Source organism: Hyaena hyaena, unplaced genomic scaffold, assembly GCF_003009895.1.
Source record: "Hyaena hyaena isolate Hyena2069 unplaced genomic scaffold, ASM300989v1 scaffold_82, whole genome shotgun sequence".
Classification (NCBI taxonomy): Eukaryota; Metazoa; Chordata; class Mammalia; order Carnivora; family Hyaenidae; genus Hyaena; species Hyaena hyaena.
In genome coordinates, this window is record NW_024080713.1 from 4,004,000 (window position 1) to 4,028,429 (window position 24,430).

At 46.1% G+C, this 24,430-nt stretch overlaps 2 gene segments (V, D, J or C); both read left to right on the forward strand.

Moving 5' to 3' along the window:
* The first annotated feature begins 11,644 nt into the window (after window positions 1–11,644).
* LOC120232976 lies at window positions 11,645–17,770 on the forward strand. The segment is given in 3 exon segments: window positions 11,645–11,860; window positions 11,987–12,291; window positions 17,678–17,770. Coding segments are annotated over 3 exon segments (447 nt in total).
* A 60-nt stretch (window positions 17,771–17,830) lies between these two features.
* Window positions 17,831–18,355, forward strand: LOC120232977. The segment is given in 2 exon segments: window positions 17,831–17,909; window positions 18,009–18,355. Coding segments are annotated over 2 exon segments (426 nt in total).
* Window positions 18,356–24,430: the final 6,075 nt, after the last annotated feature.

Sequence of the window (24,430 nt, forward strand, 5' to 3'; positions counted from 1 at the left end):
CCGAACCCAAGAACATTGTTGCCTGGCTTGGGGTCCATTAGCTCCAACACTGGGTGGTCCATGGTGGGGCTTTACAGGAAGTGCAGACCCCATGAGCATGCGGTCCTGTGCTGCCCTCGTTCACCCTGAACAAGGTAATTGAACCTGTGATTTCCTGGGGGCTCGCCCACGACCTGCTCGCTCAGAGGGGAGCAGCCTGCTTGACCGGATAATCTGCTGAAAGCCTGAATGAAATGCTGGCTGGTGAAACTAATAAATGGTCAACTTGCCAAACCGAGGGGCTTAAGGCAGTTGAGGATCCATGGAATGATTTCTGAAGCATTGCAGGATTTATTTTAAAGGTTTTGACCCTCAAAATCTCAGCCATTGATCCTCAATTGTTTCTTCCCAAATTTATTAGCCCAGTTTATTTTGATGCCAAATTTGGATGCTTATATATTTCAGTCTTGGAGAACTTCTAACATTTTCAATATTTCATGTGTGTGAGTGTTCTTCTCTTATTTATGTGTGATTCATTTCAATTGGACTGTGTGGAATGCAAGTGTAAAATTGTGTAAATCTCCCACCTTTTATGAACCTTATTTATGCTTTAGTAATACTTGATTAAAGTACAATTAATAGAGAGTAAAGTACTGAAATTAACACATGATACACGTACAGCTTGGTAAATGTGGACAAATGTATACACCAGTGCAACTATGACCAAAATCAAGATAAAGAACATTTCTATCACCCGAGAAAAAGTTTCCTCATGCTCCTTCCCAATCAATTTCTTTCCCAGAGCTAACCTCTTTTCTGATTTTTATCACCATAGTTTTGTCTAAACTTGAATTTCATGTGAAATAATTTCAATCTAAAATGGGACCAGAGGATATAAAATGAAAACATCTCATGCATGTGAGCCCTCAGAAAAACAAAACGTAAGGACTGAGAGACTGAGTTCCCATAAATGCCTCATTTGTAGAAAACTGCTCATGTTGGAATTTTCCTAAATAATAGGAAGTTGGTTAGTAGTTTCCCCATATCGCCATTTTTGCTTATGGTTTCCAGAGGCATAAACAAGGAATGACCTAGGTCATGTTGGTCTCGCAAAATAAGCTGAATTGCGCTTTGTTTGTCTGACTAGACTGGTTTTTGTCTGTATTTTCAAAGCTGGTCTCTCTTTGTCATCAGTTTTAACAGACCTGACTGAGCTCTCCCCTCTTTCCGTCCGTGCTCATGAGAACAGCCCACCTCAAACCCTCGACGGACCTCCCCGGAGCTTGCTTCATTCAGTCTTCCTGTCCTGACTAGCACTTCCTCTACTGTTTCCCAAAACTCATCTTTTGGACAATTTTGAGCTGACCTCAGTTTTCCTTTTTATTTAGGTTGACATTCACATAAATAGAACCATATAAAGAATGTTCTTTTTTCACTGACTTCTTTTTCTCAAAAATTAGTATTTTTGAGACATACTCGTGTTTATCAGCAGTATATTCTTTCCTGTTACTGCGTGGTATTCCGTTGCATGAACGTGGCAAGACTCATTTATCCATTCTCCTGTGGATGGATGTCAGGTTTGTACCAGTCTTAGCTGCTCTGAATATTCTTGTGCAAATAATTGTGGCTAACTGCATTTATTTCCCACAAGTATAGAGAGAAGACTGAATTACTGATTCACAGGGTGGACACACATTTGATTTCATTAGAAACAGCTGAACTGTTTTCCAAAGTGGCCAATTTACAATACCGAGGGCTGGGGGTCCCCTGGCTCCACACCCTCACCAACACTTGGTTGTCGGAGGCCGGCTCTGCAGGTCCAGGGGGCCCTGAAGGATGGACAGTGTCGGCGAGGCAGGGAGTGAGAGAGCCCTGAGATTCTTTCTGATCACCAGGCAGGCATCTCTGTCCTGTCGGTTTGGGTGTCTTTATTTATAGGTCAAATGTTAACATGGCATCAGAAAATGGAATTTTTACAATGGATAGCTCTCTGTGATAAGATGTTTTTGGAAAATATACAGCAACAGGTTTTACAGAAGTCTTCTTGCAGAACTGCCCCAATTATAGTGAGGTTGAGTAACTAAGAAAATAACAGGGGGTTCACATTTTAATAACACTAAGATTAAGTCATAGGTTTGTAGAGACTCTTATCCATTCTCATCACAGCTGCCAGGGTAAGGGAAGGGGTTTGTGTAATGTAGGCCTTAGGGAAGGGGCTGCTGTACATCACCAGTTAGCAGAGGTGTATGTAGTAACTTATCTTCTGCCCTTATCTGTTCCTTCTAAGTTAGGTTCTTTGTCTCTGGGCAACACTTGATTTTCCAGTTATATTCTTTATTGCACCGGAGAGCCAACCATACCTTTAAAGAGTTTAGCTCATTTCCAATACATAGAATAGCCTCTTCAAGTGCATTTACCTTAGTGTCTAATTTTATGATTTCTTGAAAAGCTAGAGCATGAAAGAAATTTTTGGATAGATGATTTACATGTTGAGCTGTATGAACATCTTGGACTAACACAATGGTAGAAACAGAATTGTACATGTAAAGGTCAATCTTTCACGAGTAAGGGTCATTAGCCTGTTCAGAGCTCAAGAGAAAGTATGGAGGAAAACAGGACCTTCTGGAGACACGATGTCTATTCCCATAATCAAAAAAAGAAGTTCCCACAGTAAGTTCCTTCACAAGGTGCAATCATCATACCAGGCGCCTGAATAAGGGGACAAGTCACTCCCAATATTGATCAACAAGGTACCTTAGGGGTCAGTGCTCAAGCAGAAATAATTGAGTGGGGGGTGGATATCAGTCATCATCTGATTGGCAAGACACTGTGCAAACTTGCTTTAACCTCACCAGGAGTTTTCTCGACTAGTGGGCTCAGAATGGCTCCCAACACTTGGTGACCTCCATCTTTTTATTGTTAGCCATCCTATGGGGAATGTAGTGGTATCTCATTTGCATTTCACCATTGAGTAATGACGTTTGCTTGTTGGCCATTTCTACGTTTCTATTTTCTTTTGTAAAGTGTCTGCTTTTATATTTGTTCACTTTAAAAAACTAGGTGGTCTTCATACTATGGATTTGTGGGAAATATTTTTATGTTCTAGAAAGGAGTCTTTGGCCATTGAATATGCTGAGTCTGTCTTCCTGGAGTGGCTTGCCCTTGCTCTTTCCTAATGTTGCCCTTCAATAAGCTCAAGTTTTACATGATTGTAAAGTCTCATTTACAATGTTTTACGTTGAGGGCGCATGGGTGGCTCCATCAGTTAAGCATCTGACTTCAGCTCAGGTCATGATCACAGTTCTTGAGTTCAAGCCCTGCATCTACTGTCGGCACAGAGCTTGCTTTGAGCCATCTGTCTCCCTCTCTCTCTCTGCCCCTTCCCCACTCACATTCTCTCTCTCTATCAAAAATAAAATAAAACATTAAAGACTTTTTAAATAAACCATATTTAAAAAGAAATTTATATAATTTTTTACTTTTATATCTCGTGCCCTCTGCATCCTGTCTAAAACATGTTTGCCTACCCCAAAGTTGAGTCTTTCCTTCCCCCCCACTTTATCTTGAAGTTTATTTATTTTGAGAGAGAGAGAACATGAGCATGGGAGAGGCAGAGAGAGAGAATCCAAGCAGTCTCCACATCATCAGTGCAGAGCCTGATGTGGGGCTTGATCCCATGAACATGAGATCATGCCCTGAGCGGAAATCAAGAGTTGGACGCTTAACCAACTGAACCAGGTGGCCGGAGTCTTTCCTTTCTATTTCCTGCTCTGCTCTACTAAGGCTGCCCCATTCCTTGCTCTTTGTCATCAGCTGAAAATGCTCCACCTCCACAATCACAAGTTAATGGCCCCACTCTCTGCCCATAGCTTCTTATCCCTCCTGTTCCTTGGCATTATTGGGATCTCCTATCCATTGGTGTCCATGCTTCCTTCCTATTGCCTGGGGTCCTTCAAAGTTTCATTACCTCACACTACGGTAGATTCAATGATGTTACATTCTTTTGATACAACCTTACAAACCATCTTCATTTCCCACCAGGGTCTTCTTAGATTGCCCTTACACTGCAGAAACCAAGCCAGAGTGAGTGCACTGATCTGTTTTTCACAGCAACAGCTGAGTAGCATCCGAATGAGCCACACGCCTGCACAAACCAGTATCACGATAAATCGATGATCACTAACCTTACCTGCCTTTACATCCCTGCTTTGCGATTCCAGTGCTCTTATTAGCCTTCAAATATCCAAAGTATTTCTAATATTTAAAACCTTTCTCACTCACCTTAAAATTTGCCTGTTTCTTTCTTTCTTGCCGTTTAAATCAAAGGAGATGGCTGCAGCCAAGGGACTGTGCAGTGAGGGACAACAAACCGTGACCGTCCGAGGGAGGGTCCTGAAGAGCGATCTGCACAGAGCATCATGTTGTCCACCACATACGTGAAGAAACTGCCCTGCCTTGAACTTGCCCAGGTGACAGTAGGTGAGGAATCTAGTCATTCTTCCCTGAAGCCTCCAGATCCTTTGTCCCCAAGTCACAGTGTTCATTTTCATGTTCCAGTTTCTCTACACTCTGCTCAGTATCCCAGCAGTACTAACTGCAGAATGTTTGGGCTTTTGTTCCTTTTTTTTTTCTAAGTCAAAATACAGTCTCTAGGCCTCCTCCCTTGTGTGTCTAGTAGAACACAGGTGTGGTGGGGCTGAGGGAGACCAGTAAAGGAAGAAGCATCCTAGGGCTGGGGTAAGTGGGTGGCTCTTAGTCCCTGAGTGAACTGGGCCTGAGGAAACGAAACGTGTGGATCCCTGGACACTCGGGCACCGTGGCTGAGCCTGTTGGCGCTCAAGGCCTCTGGCAGGGAGAAGTCCCAACTATGAGATGCAGCCCCAAGAAGGGAGCTGAGATCTTGCAGACAGTTGGTGAGTCTGCCTTCCTTTCTCTCCGGCCATTATCTCCCACACGCAGAACCCACTGCAAGGTAGGAAAAAAGGACCCCAGTTAATATCATCCATAGAGGTCAGCCTCTTAGAACAGGGTGGATCTGAAGGGATAAACATCAACTAAACAATCCAGAACATTATGCCTGGGATTGCCTTGAGGGTGAGAAGCCCCAGGGTGGCTAAGCCTGTGCGGTAAGCCAATGAAGTCACGGAATAGTTTCTAGGGAATCTTCACTCCCAGTAATTTATAGGCAATCCAGGCCCCTTTGGATCCAATCAGATGGACTGAATCATGGTCACTCTGCAGCGCCAGCTACTCAGGACGGGGGCTGGGAATGCTGTCGGGAGAGGCAAATGTAAAGACAAAGCTTGGTTTGAACCTAACATCCGAGAGAGGATTCAAGGACACGTGGAGGGGTTTACTCACAGCCTGTCACCCCAGCGGATGCACTGGTGGGAGAGCTCCAGCCCAAGCAGAGGTGGGGTGGGGAGGGCAGGAGATAAAGGGGCATCCTGGTTGGTGGGGGGAGGGGGGTAGAGGGCAGGTGCATCAGAGGAGGCCAGCCTCAGAGAAACATCAGCGCAGCTGCGTGGGCCCGCCTTCCTTCCTGCTGACTGAGAGGGGGGTCTGGTGAGCAGGGCAGCCCTGTCGGTGGGGAGATGCCCACAGGGCAGTGCCACCACACAATAGTCTTCTAGCCAGGGAAAGGGAGTCCGAGATCTCAGCTCTGGCCCCACGGGACCAGAGCCCTGAGCACAAGAGACGCAGCACGGCCATGGGCTCCAGGCTCCTCTGCTCGATGATGCTTTGTGTCCTGGGAGCAGGTGAGTCCCGTGGACAGGGCAGCACCGACCTTCTGAGCTTGCTGACTTCCGAATCCCCCGCTCTCCCTTCTGGGTGAGCCATCGGGCTCTCTCCCATGCTCGTTTTATGTCTGCATTTCCCACAGGCCCAGGGGAGCCCGGAGTCACCCAAACCCCAAGACACCTGATCAAAGCAAGAGGGCAGCAAGCGACACTGAGATGTTCCCCTCTCTCTGGGCACACCAGCGTATCTTGGTATCAACAGGCCCTGAATCAGGGTCCTCAGCTCATCTTTGAGTTTTATGAATATACACAAAGAGCAAAAGGAAACTTTCCGGATCGATTCTTGGGGCAACAGCTCCGTGACTACAGCTCTGAGCTGAGCGTGAGCTCCTTGGAGCCCACGGACTCGGCCGCGTATCTGTGCGCCAGCAGCTTGGCACAGCCTTGCAGAGTCACCAGCCTTCTGTGCGCCAACTCCCTGGCTCGCTCCAACGGTGAGAGAGCACACAGGCTTCCACCCAAAGTTCCCTCCTTCGGGGAGGTGTTCAGTCATTACAAACACATTTCCTGCATCTCGTTAAGCTCGGAACAAGACCCACACAGGACCCAGGCTCACGGGCACGCACACACACTGAGTGTTTCCACATCTGTCCCCGCAGCACTAGCCGCTTCTCAAGTCCTGAGCGATTCCAACATAGGAAGGGCAACTGAGCCCTCAGTGCGTGAGAGGTCCTCTGTATATATTCTATGTCTTAACACTTTGCAACAATCATGTAAATCAAATACTCTTCTACCTTCTTTGTAGATGAAAAGAGGTAAGGAAGCTAAGTCATTTCCCAAGTGCCTCATGGTCTAGAAGAAGTAGAGCTAGGAAGCCAGCTTGTCTGTGTTTCTCAAGTCCAAGCTTTCCCCACATGCCCTTCCTCCATCCATAGCCTCTGAGCCTCCCAGTCAGTAGCTGAAGGCCCAGGCAACCCCAGGGCCCGCTGCGGTCTAGCTGGGCAGTCATGGAAAACTCATGCACCATCGTGGCCTCTCCGTGGTAGCTCTGAAGGACGTATAATTCCACACGGGTCCCTCATCATCTGTACACATTCCTCACGTCCGTTCCTAGCCTGTGGTTTACATTTTCATTTTTACGGTGTGCTTTGCTGTATGTGAGTTAATGTGATACGGCTGAGATTACAGTTTTCTTGGCATCTCCCACTAAACAAATCCTTCCTTACATGAAAGCCTAAAAGTATTTTCCTTAATGTGTTCCAGGAAAATTAAAATTTTACTTTTCACAAGAAAGACTAAACATACCTGGAATATATTTTCATGTGAGGAATGGAGTGGAGATCCAGGAAAAAGACCAAGGGACAAATGTTCATTCGGGGCAGAACAAATAGCCTGTAACAAAAGATCCCGAGGGACGAAAAGAACACGCCAGGTGCAAGGAAAAAACTGGAAGCACTTGAGTGAGGCTGAGGCAGACAGAGCCGGGGGGAGGTGGAGGAAGAGGGGGCTCAAAAGGTATAGGACCTTGTAGTGTTACACCCAGATCACAGTATCCTCACTGGCAAGAGACCACCAGGGAGACCGAGTCACGCAAGCAAAGGCAAAGGGCTTTATTAAGGGCTCGAGCTCGGGCTCACAGACTTCACCAGCGCAAGGATCCGTGCTGAGAGCCCCGAACAAGGGCAGAGTAGGGTTTTTATGGGGTTTGAGACGGGGGACTAACAGAAGTTGTGACATGGGAACCGTGATCCAATCATAATTATACAACATCATTGACAGCGGGTTTGACCATACACATTGTCTAGAGTATTCGTTACTTTTGGCGGGATCCAATTACAACGTTTAGAGTACCTTTAAATTCAACCAATCACAGAGCGAGCCTAGGGTCTTATTCGGAGACTAACGGGTTAACTTTAACATTAGGTAACAGGGTCCTATCTATAGTTTCTATCTCCAGGCCTCTCCCTTAATAATGTGGAGGGTGGTCGCTGGCCTTTCCTGATTGGGTGTTGCAAGGGTGGTTTCTCCTGCCTTGGGCAATGTGTAACTGCCTGATAGTTTCGGGGAAGCCGAAACTCAGGCCTTCTAGTTTAGAGGGGAAACTTAAAGCCTGTCATGGAGTCAGTTTGGTTTAGATGGTTAGACTTGTAGCCTTACAGTAGTGCTACTACCTCATTGAAGAAAGGCAGCCAGGAGCAGAGACCGTATGAATGAAGGTCTATGGCTGGATGTGGAGGGTGGTTGAGGGTAGACAGAGGTAGGAAGTGGATGAAGGAGTCACTGGCTGGCTCCACTGAGAGCCAGTTCCTATTTCCCCAACACCCAGACTGGAGAAAGGTCCCCTCCATCCCCTGTTCTGCCCTGACTCTGCATGGCCACCAGGCTCCTCTGCTATGTGGCCCTTTGTCCCCTGGGGCCCGTGAGCTCTCTAAAGCCCTGTCCTGGGGTGTACGAAGCCTATTCTAAGCCTTTACTTTGAGTCTACCCTATCAGGGTCCCTCCTTGGCACTGTCGCCAACTTTGGCTTCTCTCGCCTCAGATGCCACGGATATGGGAACTACCCAGACCCCCAAAGTAACAAGAACAAGACAGAAAGGGACAATGTGATGCATATGGTTGTTGTCCACGGCTGTATGCACAGGTGGACCCCAAGCGGGGCTAAGCTGATAAGAGTATCCCTGATGGGCCCTGTGGCCTTCTGTCACGGCCAAAGATGTTGTCCTCGAGTCCGACAGTCTGTCCTTGACCTCTGTGTCTTCTTGTTCAGCTGTCACCCCACAGCCACCTCCCCTGCGCAGACAGGCCGGCGGAAGTCATGGCTGGGCCTTTCCCCCATCAGGGAGGAGGTCGCCCCAAGGCAGCCTCTCCTGGGCTTCCCAGCACGGGGCCCCTCAGGGCTCCATGCAGCCCGTGCATGGGCCTGCTTTGCACTGGGCCAGGCAATGCCCGGACACCATCCACCTGTCATAGTCCCTGACTTCCAGAGCAATTCCTGTAACCCAGCTGCTTACAGAAAGGGGAGACTGCTTGACATCAGTCTTGAGATGATGGGTCTAGATTTCTGTCCCCACTCCAAGCCATCTTTGTCTCAGACACAAAGCTTTGTCCTGTCCTGTGAGCTCCCCTGGGCCCTTAATTCCATCTCAGACACACTGACCTCTGCTCACTTCTCTCCCCACGGGCGTCCTGCTGCTCGCCAGCAAAAGACCATGTCCCCTGCCTAACGTTCTGTCCGCTGCAGCTCTCCCCCTGGGGACCACTGCGCAGTGAACTACCTGGCCAGCCCCTTCGTGCAGGTACGCTGGGCTTAAGGTATCCAGCCGGCATCGCACACCAACTGTGTGACTGTTTAATGGCAACCTTCTCGCTCTCTAGGCTGTAGAGCTCAGCAGTGCAGGGACTGTGGGTGGCTTTGTTCCCCGTCTTATCGCCAGTGCAAACAGCAGAGGGAAGACCACCCGGGTACCTGATTAGGGCCCCCCGGAGGTCTGGCCACGTCACCTGGGACTTTCCAGCTTTATATCTCCTGGAATCAAGTGAACCATGGGAAAGGATGAGAATGCCCTATCATGGGCTTGTGTAAGTGGATCCGAAGCCTTACACAGGGCTGCAGCTTTATACCTTCCTACCAGCTTCCTCCACTTTCTCTTCCTTCCATTGCCTTCCCTTGCAGGCTCCATGGATTTGGGGGGCTCCCAAACGGGCAGAATGATCAGAAACAGGATGTTAAAGACAAGTATTCAAAGGTGATGGAGAAAAAAGAAAAATGACTCCTCAATTATGTTGTGGGGGTGGGGCGGGCAGGTGATTCCCAAGGCACACATACCCATGGGATATGTTAGGGGCCGAAGTAACCAGCCTGATACCCTGACCCATGTCATGGATGTCCACGCCCATGTATCCCTGGGCAACACCAGAGTCACGGAGCTGAGGGTCCCTCATCCCTGTGCCCTGGCCTCCCTCCGCTGGCACCCTGACAGTGGTGTGGATGGGGTGCAGGACTTTCCCAGCTCCCCCTCCTTTGCCAGAGAAGTAAGGCTGTTTGTGACCTCAGAGCCTCCACTTCTAGAGAGAGGCCATGTATTCGTCCTAGAAGAATGTAATTGTCCTTGAAGAATTGTAAGAATCTTTCTGTGTGGAAATAACAAAACAGTTGCCTAGGATGGCCCAAGGAGAGACTGAAACCCCAGTTTTGCCTGAATGATTCACATCAAAGCTTTAAAGACTAATGCAGCTTCATCTCCTAAGGCAGGGGAAGACCAAAAATAGACTATTTATTTCAAAGAGTCAAACCTTACAAAGACTGCGTTCAGAACATCTTCCCCGGAGGCAGCATCTCTTCCCACTTATTTGCAAAGACCTTTTTTGAGGAACCTGTGACCTGTTGACAAGCCCTGAGATAACATCACAATCAGCTTGTAACAATGCTGCTTGAATTAGAAACAAAGAGCAAACTGAGGGTTGCCACGGAGTGTTGGGGGTAGGAGATGGGCTAGATGGGGATGGGCATTAAGGAGGGCCCTTGCTGGGATGAGCACTGGGTGTTCCATGTAAGTGATGATCACTAAATTCTACTCCCGAAACCATTGCTACACTATATGTTAACTAACTTGGATTTAAATAAAATTAAAAAAAGAAAGAAAAGACAAGCGTTTCTAGCCTGTGAAAATACCAACTTATTTTTACTGAGTTTGGAAAATAGGCACTAGAGGGCGCTCATGCTCCTTCCTTTTCAAATCTTGAGATTCCTTGAAGTTTGTTCTGGAATGAGGAGTCAGCACCTCCTCTCTTTGGTGGTGGCCAGTCTTTCAGAGATAGAAGCCTTAACAATTCATAGTCAGCACCAGCTAAAGGCAACATCAAATGTGCCAACCTCCCTGCTCACCCTCCTCACCAAGGAGAGGCCGTTCATGTGCACCAAAGGCTTGTGCTCTTTTACATAATAGTTTTCCCTTGGCATAGTCACATAAAATGGACATTTATAAGTGTTCCATGGGACGTGCTTTTCTGGACTTTGCCCGTTTAGACCCCACACATCTTGCAACCCAATCAAGGGTCTGAATGTAAAGTTGTCATGTGGTTAAGCTATGTTTTGTAAGTGAAAAACCAACATGTATAAAGAAGATACTAAGGGTTAATAGTGCTCTCTCCTCTCCAAGCACACCTCTGGTCAGAGTGCAGCCTGTTAGGGGCCCCACGGATCTGTTTACCGCCCCCCACCCCATCTTTACTGCTTACCTCTCACCAGGATGGTAAGAATGAAACAGCCTGACTTTTTCTCCAGGGGACGTTTGGGACATTTATTTATTTTAGAAGTGACTTAGAAACACCAGAATCACCACAATAAGGACCTGAGGACAAAAAGCAGTATGGAGTTTAATGAACTGATGAGAAGGAATTCTTCTTTTAAACCCCAGAATTAATAGAGGATCCCAACTTAGATTGGTACCTGCCAGAAGCACGGTCTCATCCCTCGAAGCTCTGAACTGTGAGTCTGAACTGCTTTCAGGACAAAGATGTGGCCGCCCCAGGCCCCATAAATCCTGTAACCCAAACCGTAGATTAGATCAGGCAAACGCAGGGCTGAGGTCGAAATAGAAGCATGCAGAGGGAGGTGATAAAGCCAGCATTCCAGCCCTCAGGTCTGAAGTACCAAGCGCACGCGCGCGTGCGCACACACACACACACACACACACACACACACACATATACACGGAGAAGTCACCAGAAAAGCAGAAGGCCAGACACCCAGTGTGGGGGCCAGAGGGCTCACCACCAGTGGATCTAACAGAATCTCTGTTTATGTCAGTCTACTTTCAAATGACCAGTTTCCATTCATTCTATGCCTCATACGTTTTTTCCTTTTAACATTTCTGAATATGAGTGACACTCATCTTTTTTCTTCCTTAATGGTCATGGTGCATCTTCAGGTGGCTGGCACCTTAGATTTAATTCGTTAATAGCAGGTGAGTGTGCGGCTCAGTGATGTCACTAAGGGAACTGCCTTGTGCATGAAGGACCTCCCTCCTCCTCGGCTCATGCTCAGGAGAACCTGATGTGCTGAACAACCGGGTCCTCTTCTGACCCCGCCATGGGCACCAGGCTCCTCTGCTGCGTGGCCCTCTGTCTCCTGGGGGCAGGTACGTCCTCAGAAAACCAAGCAGTTTCAGTGAGCCCGTGAGCACCTGTGTGTGAGTGTGAGTGATGACCGTGTGCAATGATTATAGTTGATTTCCCCCCCACTGTTCCCAACTTTGTTTCCACAGGTCACACAGGAGCTGGTGTCCTCCAGTCCCCCCGGCACAAGGTCACAATGCAGGGCTGGAATGTGACCTTCAGGTGTGATCCAATTTCTGGTCACGCTGGCCTTTTTTGGTACCGACAGGCCCAGGGGCAAGGCCCGGAGTTGTTAATTTACTTCCAAAACAAGAACAAAGTAGACATAACAGGGACGCCCAAGAATGATCGGTTCCAGGCAAAGAGGCCTGAGGGCACCTACTCCAATCTGCAGATCCAGCAAGCAGAGCCGGGGGACTGGGCTGTGTACCTCTGTGCCAGCAGCCTTACCACAGTGGGGCACAGCCACCTCCTTCCTCTTCACCAACCTCATGCGCTTGCTTCTCATAGTTATAGAATCCCCGCACAAAGGATTTTGTTTGAATTACTCTTTGTTTGAATTACTTCTTCATCAGGGGTAATATGTGGATTTGGGATTTCAGCTCTTCTTCTGATAGTAAAAGGTCAAAAAATAACCTTCAAAATACCAGAACATCTATTGGGTTATAATAATTTTGGCTTATGTGCTTCTGGGATTCCTTTATACAGTTCAAGATTCTAGGGGTGCCTGGTCGCTCAGCGGGTTAAGCATCTGACTCTGGATTTCAGCTCAGGTCATGTTCTCACAGTTGGTGAGTTCAAGCCCCACACTGGGCTCCGTGCTGACAGTGTGGAGCCTGCTTCCGATTCTTTCTCTCACACTCTCTCTGCCCCTCCTCCATTAGCACACTCTCTCTTTCTCAAAATAAATAAATAAACTTTTTAAAAAAAGATTCTATAATTGGGATAGAATATCAGAGCTTAGACTCAGATATAGTGACATAGTCTCTTGTAAAACTAAGAAGTTTCAGCACATTTATAATAAACTCCTATTACTCAGTGTCACTAATTCAGGCCACACTCTGCCCAGGGGTGGGCCAGCCAATATGGAACACTGCTAAGGCCATATGTAGCTACCAGCCCTAAAGATAAATAAATTAGAATCCTTAGTAACAATTGCCACTGCTATCATTTATCCAAAACAACCACCAGCCGCAACAATGCACATTAACATATGTTTATGTGCTGTGTTTTAATTTCTTGACAATCTTATAGTTATTCTGTGTTTAGTTTCTTTCTTCTCTAGTTTTTTTTTTTTTTAATAGAAGCCTAGCTTGGTTTTCATAAAATATACCTCCACTTGAGAAGGTGTTTAAAGGAAGTGATTCAAAGAAGACCTGAATGACAGTTATGTCAGCCATTTGGGACTCTGAGGTTTCCAAAGTAGCTGTGCTGGATGACATTCCCACCACAGGTACAGGAGGGTTTCAGCTGGTGCGCACACGCACACACGCACACGCATGCGCACACTCTCACGCATGCTCATGCTCACACACACATGCACACACACGCATACACTGTGGTTACTCTTCCACTCTCTTAATGGTGTCTTTTGATAAACAGAAATTTTCCATCAAAAATCATTCCATTTTGCCCGTTTTTGGTTTCCATTTGGTATTCTGGTGTCTAGTTTAGGAAATCTTTGCCTACTTCAGAATGATCATGCTTTCTTACATTTTCTTCTAAATTCTTTATATTTTACACCTTTTTACATTTAGATTTGCAGTCCAACTGGAATTAATTCTTTGCATATGAAATGGGGAAGAAGTCAATATGTTTTTCCATATGTTTTTCCCAATGGACCCAATACTGTTTGTTGAAGAATACTTTCCTCACTACTCTGTAATATCACTTTTGTCATAAATCAGTCGTTGGATATGTGTGGGTCTGTTTTCTTACATCTTCAATCTGTTACATTGGCTTGTTTTGTCAGTGCCTGCACAAATAACACACTGTCTTGATTATTATAGCTTTATAATAGTTCTCAATAGCGGGAAGTCTAATTTCTCAAGCTTTGTTCCTTTTTATTAAGAGTTCTTGACCACTCTTGACCCTTGTGTAGAATAAGCTTGTCAAATTCTTCAAGAGTAAATGCCTGCTAGGAATTATTTGCTTTTTGTTTCCAACTAATTTAACTGAATCACAGAATAAAGCCAAGAATATCTTGGAAGTATAGAAACATCTAGCACTTAAAAATGTTAAGTACACAATGTTTGGCATCTAATCAAAGATTACAGGCATGCAAAGAAGCAGGAAAATATGACCCATAATGGGGAGAAAAATCAACGAACAGAAACAAACCACCTTATGACAAATTGGTAGACAAAGATCTTAAAACAGTTGCTATAACTATATCCTATGTGTTCAAAGTTAAGTCAAAATCCAAATCAAACTCAAAAAAACTATCAATGTGATTTACCATATCAAACACTAAAAAAGGACAATCATATGATCACCTCTACAGATGTTCAAAAAACAGTTGAAAAATCCAACATCCATTGCTGATAAAAACTTTTTGTGTATAAGGAGAATTAGAAACTTCTTTCCCCTAATAAAGGGTATGAATAAAGAAATAATCATTAAAAACTACGGTTTTTACAGGCAGAGTATGATAAATTAAAGATGCCTGTTGTAATCCTTTGCCCAAACACTGGAAGTAGCATGAAGAGAGGAAAATAGTCTTCCCAACAAATGGTGCTGGAAGAACTTATATCCACATGGGAAAAGGATGAATCTCAACACTCATCTCAGACCATAAATTCATATTGGGTAAACTAAGGCCCACAGCCCAAACATGGCCTATGCCTGCTATTTTTTGTAAACTTTTTAAATTTTTATTTATATTTGAGAGAGAGAGACAGAGAGGGAGCAAGCAGGGGAGGGGCAGAGAAAGATGGAAACATTCTGAAGCAGGCTCCAGGCTCTGTGCTGTCAGCACAAAGCCCAATGAGGGGCTTGAACTCACGAACTGTGAGATCATGACCTGAGCCATAGACACTCAGTCGACTGAGCTACCCGGGTACCTTGTCTGCCTGCTTTTATATGGCCCTAAAGTTAATAATGGTCTCTACATTTTTTAATGGTTAAAAGGAATAAAAAGAACAATATTTTGTGACAGATGGTAATTATATGAAATTCAGATTTCAGTATCCATAAAGAAAGTTTTGTTGGAAGATCAGCCCTGCCCTTTGCTTTACATTTTGTCCCCAGCTGTGTTTGCATGAAGATGGTGGAGCGAGGGGTGAGAACGGGGACCTTAGGGCACCACCACTCTGACACCAAGTGCCTTCTGACCCCTTACAGAAAAGGCTTGCTGGCTCTTGCCATAACGAAAAATTATGATGAGCCTAGTCAACATTCTTTTTTTTTTTTTTAATATTTTTATTTATTTCTAGGACAGAGAGAGAGAGACAGCGTGAGCAGGGGAGGGTCAGAGAGAGAGGGAGACACAGACTCCGAAACAGGCTCCAGGCTCTGAGCTGGCAGTCAGCACAGAGCCCGACGCGGGGCTCGAACCCACGAACCGCGAGATCATAACCTAAGCGAAAGTCGGAAGCTTAACCGACTCAGCCACCCAGGCATCCCGAGCCTGGTGGACATTCTTGATGATCTCTACAGCTTATGAACTATAAAGCTTCTGAAAGAAAACATAGCACATTCTCTTCCTGACCCTAAAGTGGGCAAAGATTTCTTGAAGAGACCACACAAATGTTCTCATCTTGAAAAAGTAAATTTTTCTTTATCAAAAAGTTAGAAATTCTGTTCATCAAAAGATGCTGGGAGCCCCACCGGCCTCGCTGGATGGCAGTCACAGCGAGGAAATGGCAGTGTTTGCACAGCTCCTGCCATGAGAAACGAAAACTGGTATCTCCTTCTACTACTACTGGCTCATGTTGGAGATGAGCCTGCTGGTGTTGACCAGGCCTCACAATATTCCATATCAGACCGATATTCCGCACACAGATATAAGGAAAAGCATATTCCTGCTTTTCAAAAGAGATTTTAGATGAAAGCACTGTGGATGATTGTCAAAAGACTCTTCCTATGGGCCTTGCAGATCCAAGACTTAGATTTTAAAAAGGGGGGTTAAGAACACAGGAGTTACAATTGAGCCTGGCCCGAGACAAAGAGCCTAATTTAGAGTTAAGGAACAGATAAGGGCAGAACTTAAGTTAATACTTAACACCTTTTCTAACTGGTGATGTATGGCTGTCCCTTCCCCAAGGCCTACTTTCCACAAACACCCTCCCTTACAGGGGCAGCTGGGATGAGGATAGATAAGAGGAGCTAAAACATAACCCAAAGACAAAGGCCGACAATTTAAGGCCTCCATGGTGTTTACACATTCAGCATCAAGTCCAAACAAGTTCCACAAATGACTTATTAACCAGCTCAAAAATATTCGTCCTCTTGAGAGCCAGACAGAATGACTCCCAGCCTATCGATATACGACTTAACCTATGTCCTAATTCTAGCGTTATTAGCAGAACAAATATGTATGCCATCCTGTTTTTCACTAAGAACATCCTATTATTTCCATAGTTGTAAGATTTACTCACCCTCACTATGATTGGGGTAATTCTGCAAGAATATTTCCAAAAAACCTGTTCTTGTACACTTTCCAAAGCATCTTATCACAAAGAAGTTTCCGTTGTAAAAATTCCTTTTTCTGATCTCATGTTGTCATTGGACTTTATTAAATAAAGACACCCAAACTGACGGGACGGGAATGCCTGCCTGGCGATCAGAAAGAATCTCGGGGCTCTCTCACTCTCTCTCGCCGACACCATCCATCCCTCAGGGAACCCTGGACCGGCTGGAGCGGGTCTCCAGCAAAAAGATATTAAGATAGACAGATAGATGGCTATGTGAGAGAGGACAGGTGTCCACAATGTACAGAATTCCTTGAAGTCAATAATATAAAAAGACAAGTAACTCAACTTTTTAAATAGAGCAAAAGATGTGAATAGGGTATTCAAAATGTGTGTGTGTGTGTGTGTGTGTGTGTGTGTGTGTGTGTGTGTAAGTAGGCACTTCCCTCTTCACTGGATTGATGGGTTTATTTCCCCAGCTGCTTAGATTTTTTTTGGCTGCTAGAACTCTACCATCAGCCACTTGCAAGAATTACCTTTGGTTAAAGACAGCACTTTGCCCCAAGTCCTATCCCTCCCCCGGGGTGGGGGTTGGGGGGGAGAAGCTGGCATCTAATGACTGGCTAGTATGCCCTTTCCTAGAACACTAACTGATGAGATTTAGAATATTTATTCTTTTCTTGGAAAAACGTTTGCTTCGTGCCTCCTTCATGAACACGCGCAAAGGATGAGCTTGATATAGGTGAGTGTCCAATCCCAGAGAGGTGTTCTGCGCCCAATTCTGACAGTACCTGGCCTGCTTGGGCCACTTGAGGGCGCTGTGGGACCACTGAGCGAGCCACTGAGGGCAGCGGCTGCGAGAGAGGGGGGTTTAAGCAGAGGCAGTGCCTTGGTCCTGCATCAGGAGATAGTTCTTTGGTGAATCAGTTAGTGCTGGCACGGGAAGGGCTGATCATAGTCTTCTCACAGGAGCTGATGCTCAGGTGCGTTTGCCACAACAGGGAGCTATATGAACTCCACGTTTCTTGGTTTAAGGCCTCTCTCAGAGCCTCCACTAGTACAGAGTGTGACGGGGCTTTAGGGGGGCAGCCTGGATAACCCAAGTGAGGTGCAGAGAGAGGAGCCCAGAGGAAAACAGAGAATGGAGGATGGCCACCAACCCAACCCTGCCCAGTCTGGCTTAGCCCGGCCTGCACCCCTGCCCAATAGGCCTCTGGACAGGATGGAGGAGGGCGTGCATCCGCTGAGCCTGTCCAGGCAGTGCAGGGTGCCGGCGGGAGGACAGTGACATCAGAACAGTGATGTCACAGGCAAGCCCTCCAAACAGAGAAAAGGGAGGAGACAGGAGCCCTGAGTAGGAAAATGGCGAGTCCTGTCCTGTCTGAGTTGGCCAGGGGCATCCAGCTGCTCTGCTGTGTGGCCCTCTGTCTCCTGGGGACAGGTGAGTCCTGAGCTCAGGTGGGACATCCCTTGAACTGCTGCTAGAATCTCAAGCTCCCTCCTGGACCACGTCGTCAGCCACTCTCTCCTCCCTCCACAGGTACAGCGGGCGCTGAGGTCACCCAGTTCCCCAGGCACCTGATCAAAGGCAGCGGGGGGCAGGCCATTCTGAAATGCCATCCTATCTCTGGACACAGAAGTGTGAGCTGGTACCAGCAGGCTCCGGGGCAAGGCCCCCAGTTCCTCATTGAATATTTTAACCAGAAGCCGAGAGAGAAGGGAAACGTCCCCAGTCACTTCTCCTTTCAACAGTTCAGTGACTACTCCCAGCTGAACATGAGCTCCCTGGAGCTGGGAGACTCAGCCTCGTATCTGTGTGCCAGCAGCTTAGGCACAGCCCTGCGGCCAGACCCGCTCTCTGTACTCAAACGTTCCTGTCCCAACTGACGATGTAAGAGGGAGAGGGGAAGGGGCCTCAGCCAACTTCCAGCGGAGCTTCTACTTTTTTCCCAACACTCTGCCTTGCTGAGCTCAGTCAGAGCACTCCTGAGCATTTTGGGATATTCTTGCAGTCTGTAGCAAGTGTCAGGAGCCCCCGCGCTGGGCTACCCTGCGTACAGTACGTGTTTAAACAGAGGGTAGACATTAGTGTGTCCATTCCACAGATGAGGAAGATCTCCGGATGCCATATTATAGACAAGAAACAGTAGCTCATGGACTTTCCAAAGATTTCGTATCTCCAGTGGCAGAGATGGGAGCCAAACCTATGTCCCCGTGCCTCTGAAATCAGCATTTCCCTAAAATTCCATGGTGTTTCCTGGGCCTTGGTCCATATGACGTAGCAGGGCACCGTCTTTTCCATTTCAGGGCCAGCTGAGCTGTGGTGAGGAGGTCACACGTCATGATGTGGGGTGACTGTGACTATTGTCTGCCCACTTCTAGGACTAGCTTCAAGCCAGAGAATGTGTGTTTGTCCTGTCTTACTTCATTAGAGGGGGGCCAGGGTGTCCCCCAGAACAGGAGTGAAGCCGCTAGGGGGCTTTTAGCCTATCAGAGGATTCAGCCATGGAAACAGGAGCTCTCTGGGAATTCCAAGCAGAATGAGAGTTAATACGGGGAAGAGTGTTTTTAAACCACTGGAAGTTCTGGAACGCAGGGAGGTGTCTGAGCCTGCAGCTCCTTCTCACGCCTAGCACTTTCGATCAGAAAAGCAGAAATTGTGACTTCTGCCCCAGGTCGGTAACTGCAGAAAATAACAGAAAGTCACAGCTAGTAAATGGCATTGCCATTTACAGCTGGCAGGTCCAAGTTTATTAGCGAATGCAGTTTTAACTCTAGTCCTTTATGTGAAGTTATCGAAAATTCCCCTATGTGTCGCCCATTTTCTCTGTGCCCTATACTAATTTTTTTTAAGTTTACTTGTTTGAGAGAGAGAGAAAGCACGAGTAGGGGAGCAGCTGGGGGGAGAGAGAGAATCCCAAGCTAACTATGCACTGTCAGGCCTCGAACTCACCAACCATGAGGTCATGACCTGAGCCAAAGCTGGATGCTTAACTGACTGAGCCACCCAGGCGCCCCAATGTCTCAATGTGCCCTATACTTAAGTACATTATTTCAATTAGTTTTCTTAAGACACATGTGAGATAGAACAATTTACCCACATTTCAGGTGAAAGTGCCAGTTGTTAAAGTTTAGGTGATTTGCTGAAGAAGGCACAACTCACAGGTAGCAGATTGGCACACAAACCTAGGCCATGCTGACCCCACTGCTGCCTGCTTCTGCATTTTCGTAGAGGGAGACATCTTCACGACTGGAATTTGACCCAAAAGTGCCTTTCAGAAACACTGGCACTGACACTTTATTCACCGTTCAGCTGGGAGGCTGCCTGCCAAGGAGGACTTCGGAGGCTTGATACTTCTGTCTGTTCGTATTCTGACCTGCTTGGGACTGGTGACCCGGGGAAATATTTGGCTGGGTTTTCCCACTTGTAAACTGATGCCAATAATATGTGTCTTGCAGAGGGGTGCCTGGGTGGCTTAGTTGGTTAAGCGTCCGACTTTCACTTAGGTCATGATCTCGCAGTTCGTGGGTTCGAGCCCCGTGTCAGGCTCTGTGCTGACTGCCAGTTCAGAGCCTGGAGCCTATTTCAGAGTCTGTATCTCCCTCTCTCTCTGACCCTTCCCTGCTCACACTGTCTCTCTCTCTCTCTCCTAGAAATAAATAAAAATATTTTTAAAAAGGTGTGTCTTGCAGAGACTTTATGCAAGAAAAAGATAAAACTTTGTCCCCAAGACAAAGTATAGGCCCAAGAAGTCTTAGTTCCCCTGTTAATGCTGATAAATCTCTGGTCTAGCACAATTATTTACTGGGTGCAATTCTGGGATCAGAGGCAGGCACGGATTACTCTTGCCTGACTCACCTGTGTTCCAGACACAAAGTCCTCTGAAATGTAAATACAGTAGTCTGATCATTTATTATGCGAAATTCACTGCAAAGAGGTGCCACTTAAGGGAAGGCAAAAATGAGGCCTATGACCATTCTTGATGTTTGATATTAAATCTGATATGCAGCAAGGGGTGGCGCAGAAAGTTTTGGCTTCAGTGCAATTGATGATCACATAAAAGGTCTGATAGAAGGGACAGTTTCGAGAGTTTCCAGGGGTGCCCGGGAGGTTCTCGGTTAAGCGTCCAACTTCAGCTCAGTTCATGACTTGGAGCCTCACGTTGGGCTTTGTGCTGACAGCTCAGAGCCTGGAGCCTGCTTCTGATCCTGTGTCTCCCTCTCTCTCTCTCTGCCCCTCCCCCGCTTAAGCTCTGTCTCTCTCTGTCTCTCAAAAATGAATAAACGTTAAAAAAGGGCGGGGAGACAATTTCATTCAAGAGAGTCCATCATGGTGGGGCTTCTAGTAACTTCTGCCCTACCTCTGATTTCAGCCTCCACTACTGTGCACAATATGTTCATGCAAGTCTGCTTCTGTCCACCTTGTGCTGACAGCACCCCTCATATGCACCCCAGGATCCCTCTATTTTCTGCCCCAGGGCCCTCTGCGACATCATACGAGCCCACTTAGCCTACAGAAGGGCAGCCAGAGCTGCAGGGGTTCTAATACTCCTGGAGGGACAGGAGCCCAGACATGAAAGCTCTAGTGTCCGCATTCAGGGGGAATACTTGGGGTGGCATTTCATGGGCTTCTCAGAAGGTCCCATTGCAACCCATCTCCTCTTGCCCCAGCACATCCTCAATTTTGTTTCTTTATCCTGATTTTCACCTCCCCTCTTTCATCATCCCTGCTCTCTGACAGTGATGGAATGAAGTGACTGTCACAAGACCTTTCCCTTTGGAAGAGACCGCCATTTTTCTTTCATTCATATTGCCATCCATTCATTCAAAGTCTTATAGTAACATATATGAATAAATCTTTTCCCAGTTCATTTCAGTTTATTTTGAATTCCCAACAGACTCATATGGGTCTCTGCTCCGTAGAAGCTCCAAAGCCTATCTGTAACTGAATAGACTAGGGTTATGTTTACAGGAGGAGAGTCTGCCTGAGCTTTCTTCATGAATTCAACACATACGTATTGAATACCAGTGCAAAGCAGATCCAGGTTTCCTAGAACCTAAACCTTATACATTTTAGAGTGCTCTTTGAGAAAGAGAATAGAAATTTTATTTTAAGTCTTACAAATGTCCTGGGTAAATGAGAAGGGCCTAAAGTTATTCACTAACTTCATGGACAACCCACCCTTCACTGTTCACCGTGTGTATGAAGGGTTCCAGGGTTTGGGAAACACGAGGGCAAAACAAAACAACACACACAAAGCTTCAAGATGAGGTCTATGTTTTTGGCAAATTTCATGATAAATTAGTGACTCAATACTTAACTAATTTAAAAATAAATTTGAAAAGAAATATTCCTTGTAAATGTTTAACTCCCTAAAGAAACTAGGTATTGAGAATACTGATATTCTGGGTAGATCATACTTTATTGTGAGAACGATCCTTAGATCGGTGGGATTCCACATACCCTATGCCAAAGAATATGAGTCCTAATGGAAAAATTCCTCCTATTTGTACTGACCCAGCCATGGGGAGATGGGGAGTAGGCTTCTTTGCTGTGTGGTTCTTAGTCTAATGGGACTAAGTGAGTCCTGGGCATAGAGGGGAAAGTCCTTCCTGGGTTTGACAGGCCTCAGCCACAAGCTTTTCCATGTGGTACTACATCAGCCTCTACCCTGTGTCTGATGTCTGATTCCATGTCCCTTTTCACTACTGTGTGATTATAGGAATTACCCATCAGGACTATATCAAGATAGGCAGTCACAGAGATAGGGAAGCTTCACACTGAGAAACAACCTACATATGAAAGAACAGTATGTACTGATATTGACTAGCTGCAAGTTTTACACTACAGCAAACTTAGCATTCCATCAATATTCACCCATGTGGTGGGTGAAAGACCTTCTGAATGGAGACAAAACACTTCCCTGTGACCCTGGTGGCATCAAACATGTGTACCGCGGGGTGGATATCTCAGCCATGTGGCTAATGAGCTTCATCTTTTTTTCACGGAAAGCATAGTCATGGAACTGAAGTGGTCCAGTGCTCCGTGGCCTCATCTGAAACAAAGGAGTCTCACTCATGACAGCACAGAGACCTACACACAGATGGCAGGGCTCCCATCAGTCAGTGAATTGTGAGACAATGGAAAATAATTCTTTAAATTCCAATGGCCCTGACCTTGAGACTTTGGAAACTTTCTGGGCATGGTTGTTTTAAAACAAAACAAAACAACAAAGCAAAACAAAACAACACAACACAACAAAAAACATCAAAGGGTGACATCCAATTATCCAGAGTTAAAGCAAAGAGAAAAACTAGTGAAAGGTATTTGGAGACAAATTTTGAGCAGAAAAGTCATAAACGTACCTAAACCATCATAATAATATTTCTTAGTCTACAGAAATATTATGAAAAAATGTAATAGTATACAAATAAGGAATTATATCATTATTCATAGAGGAATGCATTTCCTTACTAAAAGGCAGAATAAAAGTATATATACCTGTAAGATTTCTTCAAAAAGCAGACTTAAAAATCCTTCTCATTCTGAGATATTCAACTTTGTATATATTAATGATTTGTTCCTGTGGGGAAGGGGTGGGGAAGGGTAGCTCTGCAGCTCAAGCCTTTGTGAAGGACAGTGACGTCAAGAGTGGCTGACAGCCCAAGTTCTATTTCCCAAAAACAAAACTAGAAGACAGAAGATCCTGCCCTTCACCAGAAATGGTCCCCAGGCTCTTCTTTCAGGCTATTCTTTGTCTCCTATGGGCAGGTGAGTACAGGATGGCTCTGTTCCCTAGAATCCTCGAGATAAGCCTTCTTCCAGAGATGACATCAGTCTATGTCACTCTCCATTACAGGACCCATGGATGCTGGAATCACCCAGAGCCCAAGATACAAGGTCACCGGGACAGGAAAGAGGGTGACTCTAAGTTGTGGCCAGACTGAGAACTATGATTATATGTACTGGTATCGACGAGACCCAGAGCATGGGCTGAGGCTGATCTATTATTCAAACGGTTTTGACAGCATTAACAAAGGAGATGTCCCCAACGGGTACACCGTCTCTAGAACAAATATGGAGGATTTCCCTCTCACGCTGGAATCTGCCACTTCCTCCCAAACATCTGTGTACTTCTGTGCCAATAGTTATGCCACAGTGCCACACAGCTGCCTCCTCTCTGCACATAAAAGGTGGTTAGAAACACTGAGCTACCCTGTGCTCACAAGGCCTGGCCCAGACCCCTGCGTCGGTGTCGAGGTCCATCCCTCGGCCAGTCTCACCCTGCCTGGAAGTCACCCTAACATCCTTGGCTTGCTCTCTTCTGCTGGTCTCTCCTTCTGCTTGCAGAAAGAAAAAATACACATTTAGGTGACATACACGAAGATTCCTTTGACAATCTCAAAGCTCCCACATTCCTCTCTGCCCCTATAGGTTTCAGTGACTTCTTCACCCCTTTCCCTACCCTCTACTACCCTTCAGCTTACAAGTCATAGACCTTCACTCATATGGTCTCTGCTCCTGACTGGCTTTCTTCTGTAAGGCAGAAGCCCTTCAAGGCCCTATAACATTTTCCCTTCCCCTGTCCCTCTACCATCAGCTTGGACAATTTGCCCCTGGCTTTCTCTCTACCCAATCCAGACTCATGTACATTCAGTTATTTCCTCATATGTGCCAAGTTCTTCTCCATAGGGATCTTTTTTTTTTCTTTTTTTTTTTTTACAGGCTATTTCTTCACTAAACATATGTCCCTCTCTCTCATTCCTGGAACTCCACTTCATCCCTCATATGAAAATATATTTCAGGTCTTCTTTTAACTAGGAAAAGTAAAACTTAAATTTTGCTAAAAGAATTAAGAAAGGTATTTTAGGCATCTATTTGAGGAAAGATATATTTTTAAGTAGAGTCACAAAAGAACACAAACCACAAAGAAAACTATGATTTCAGTTGCATTAAATTAA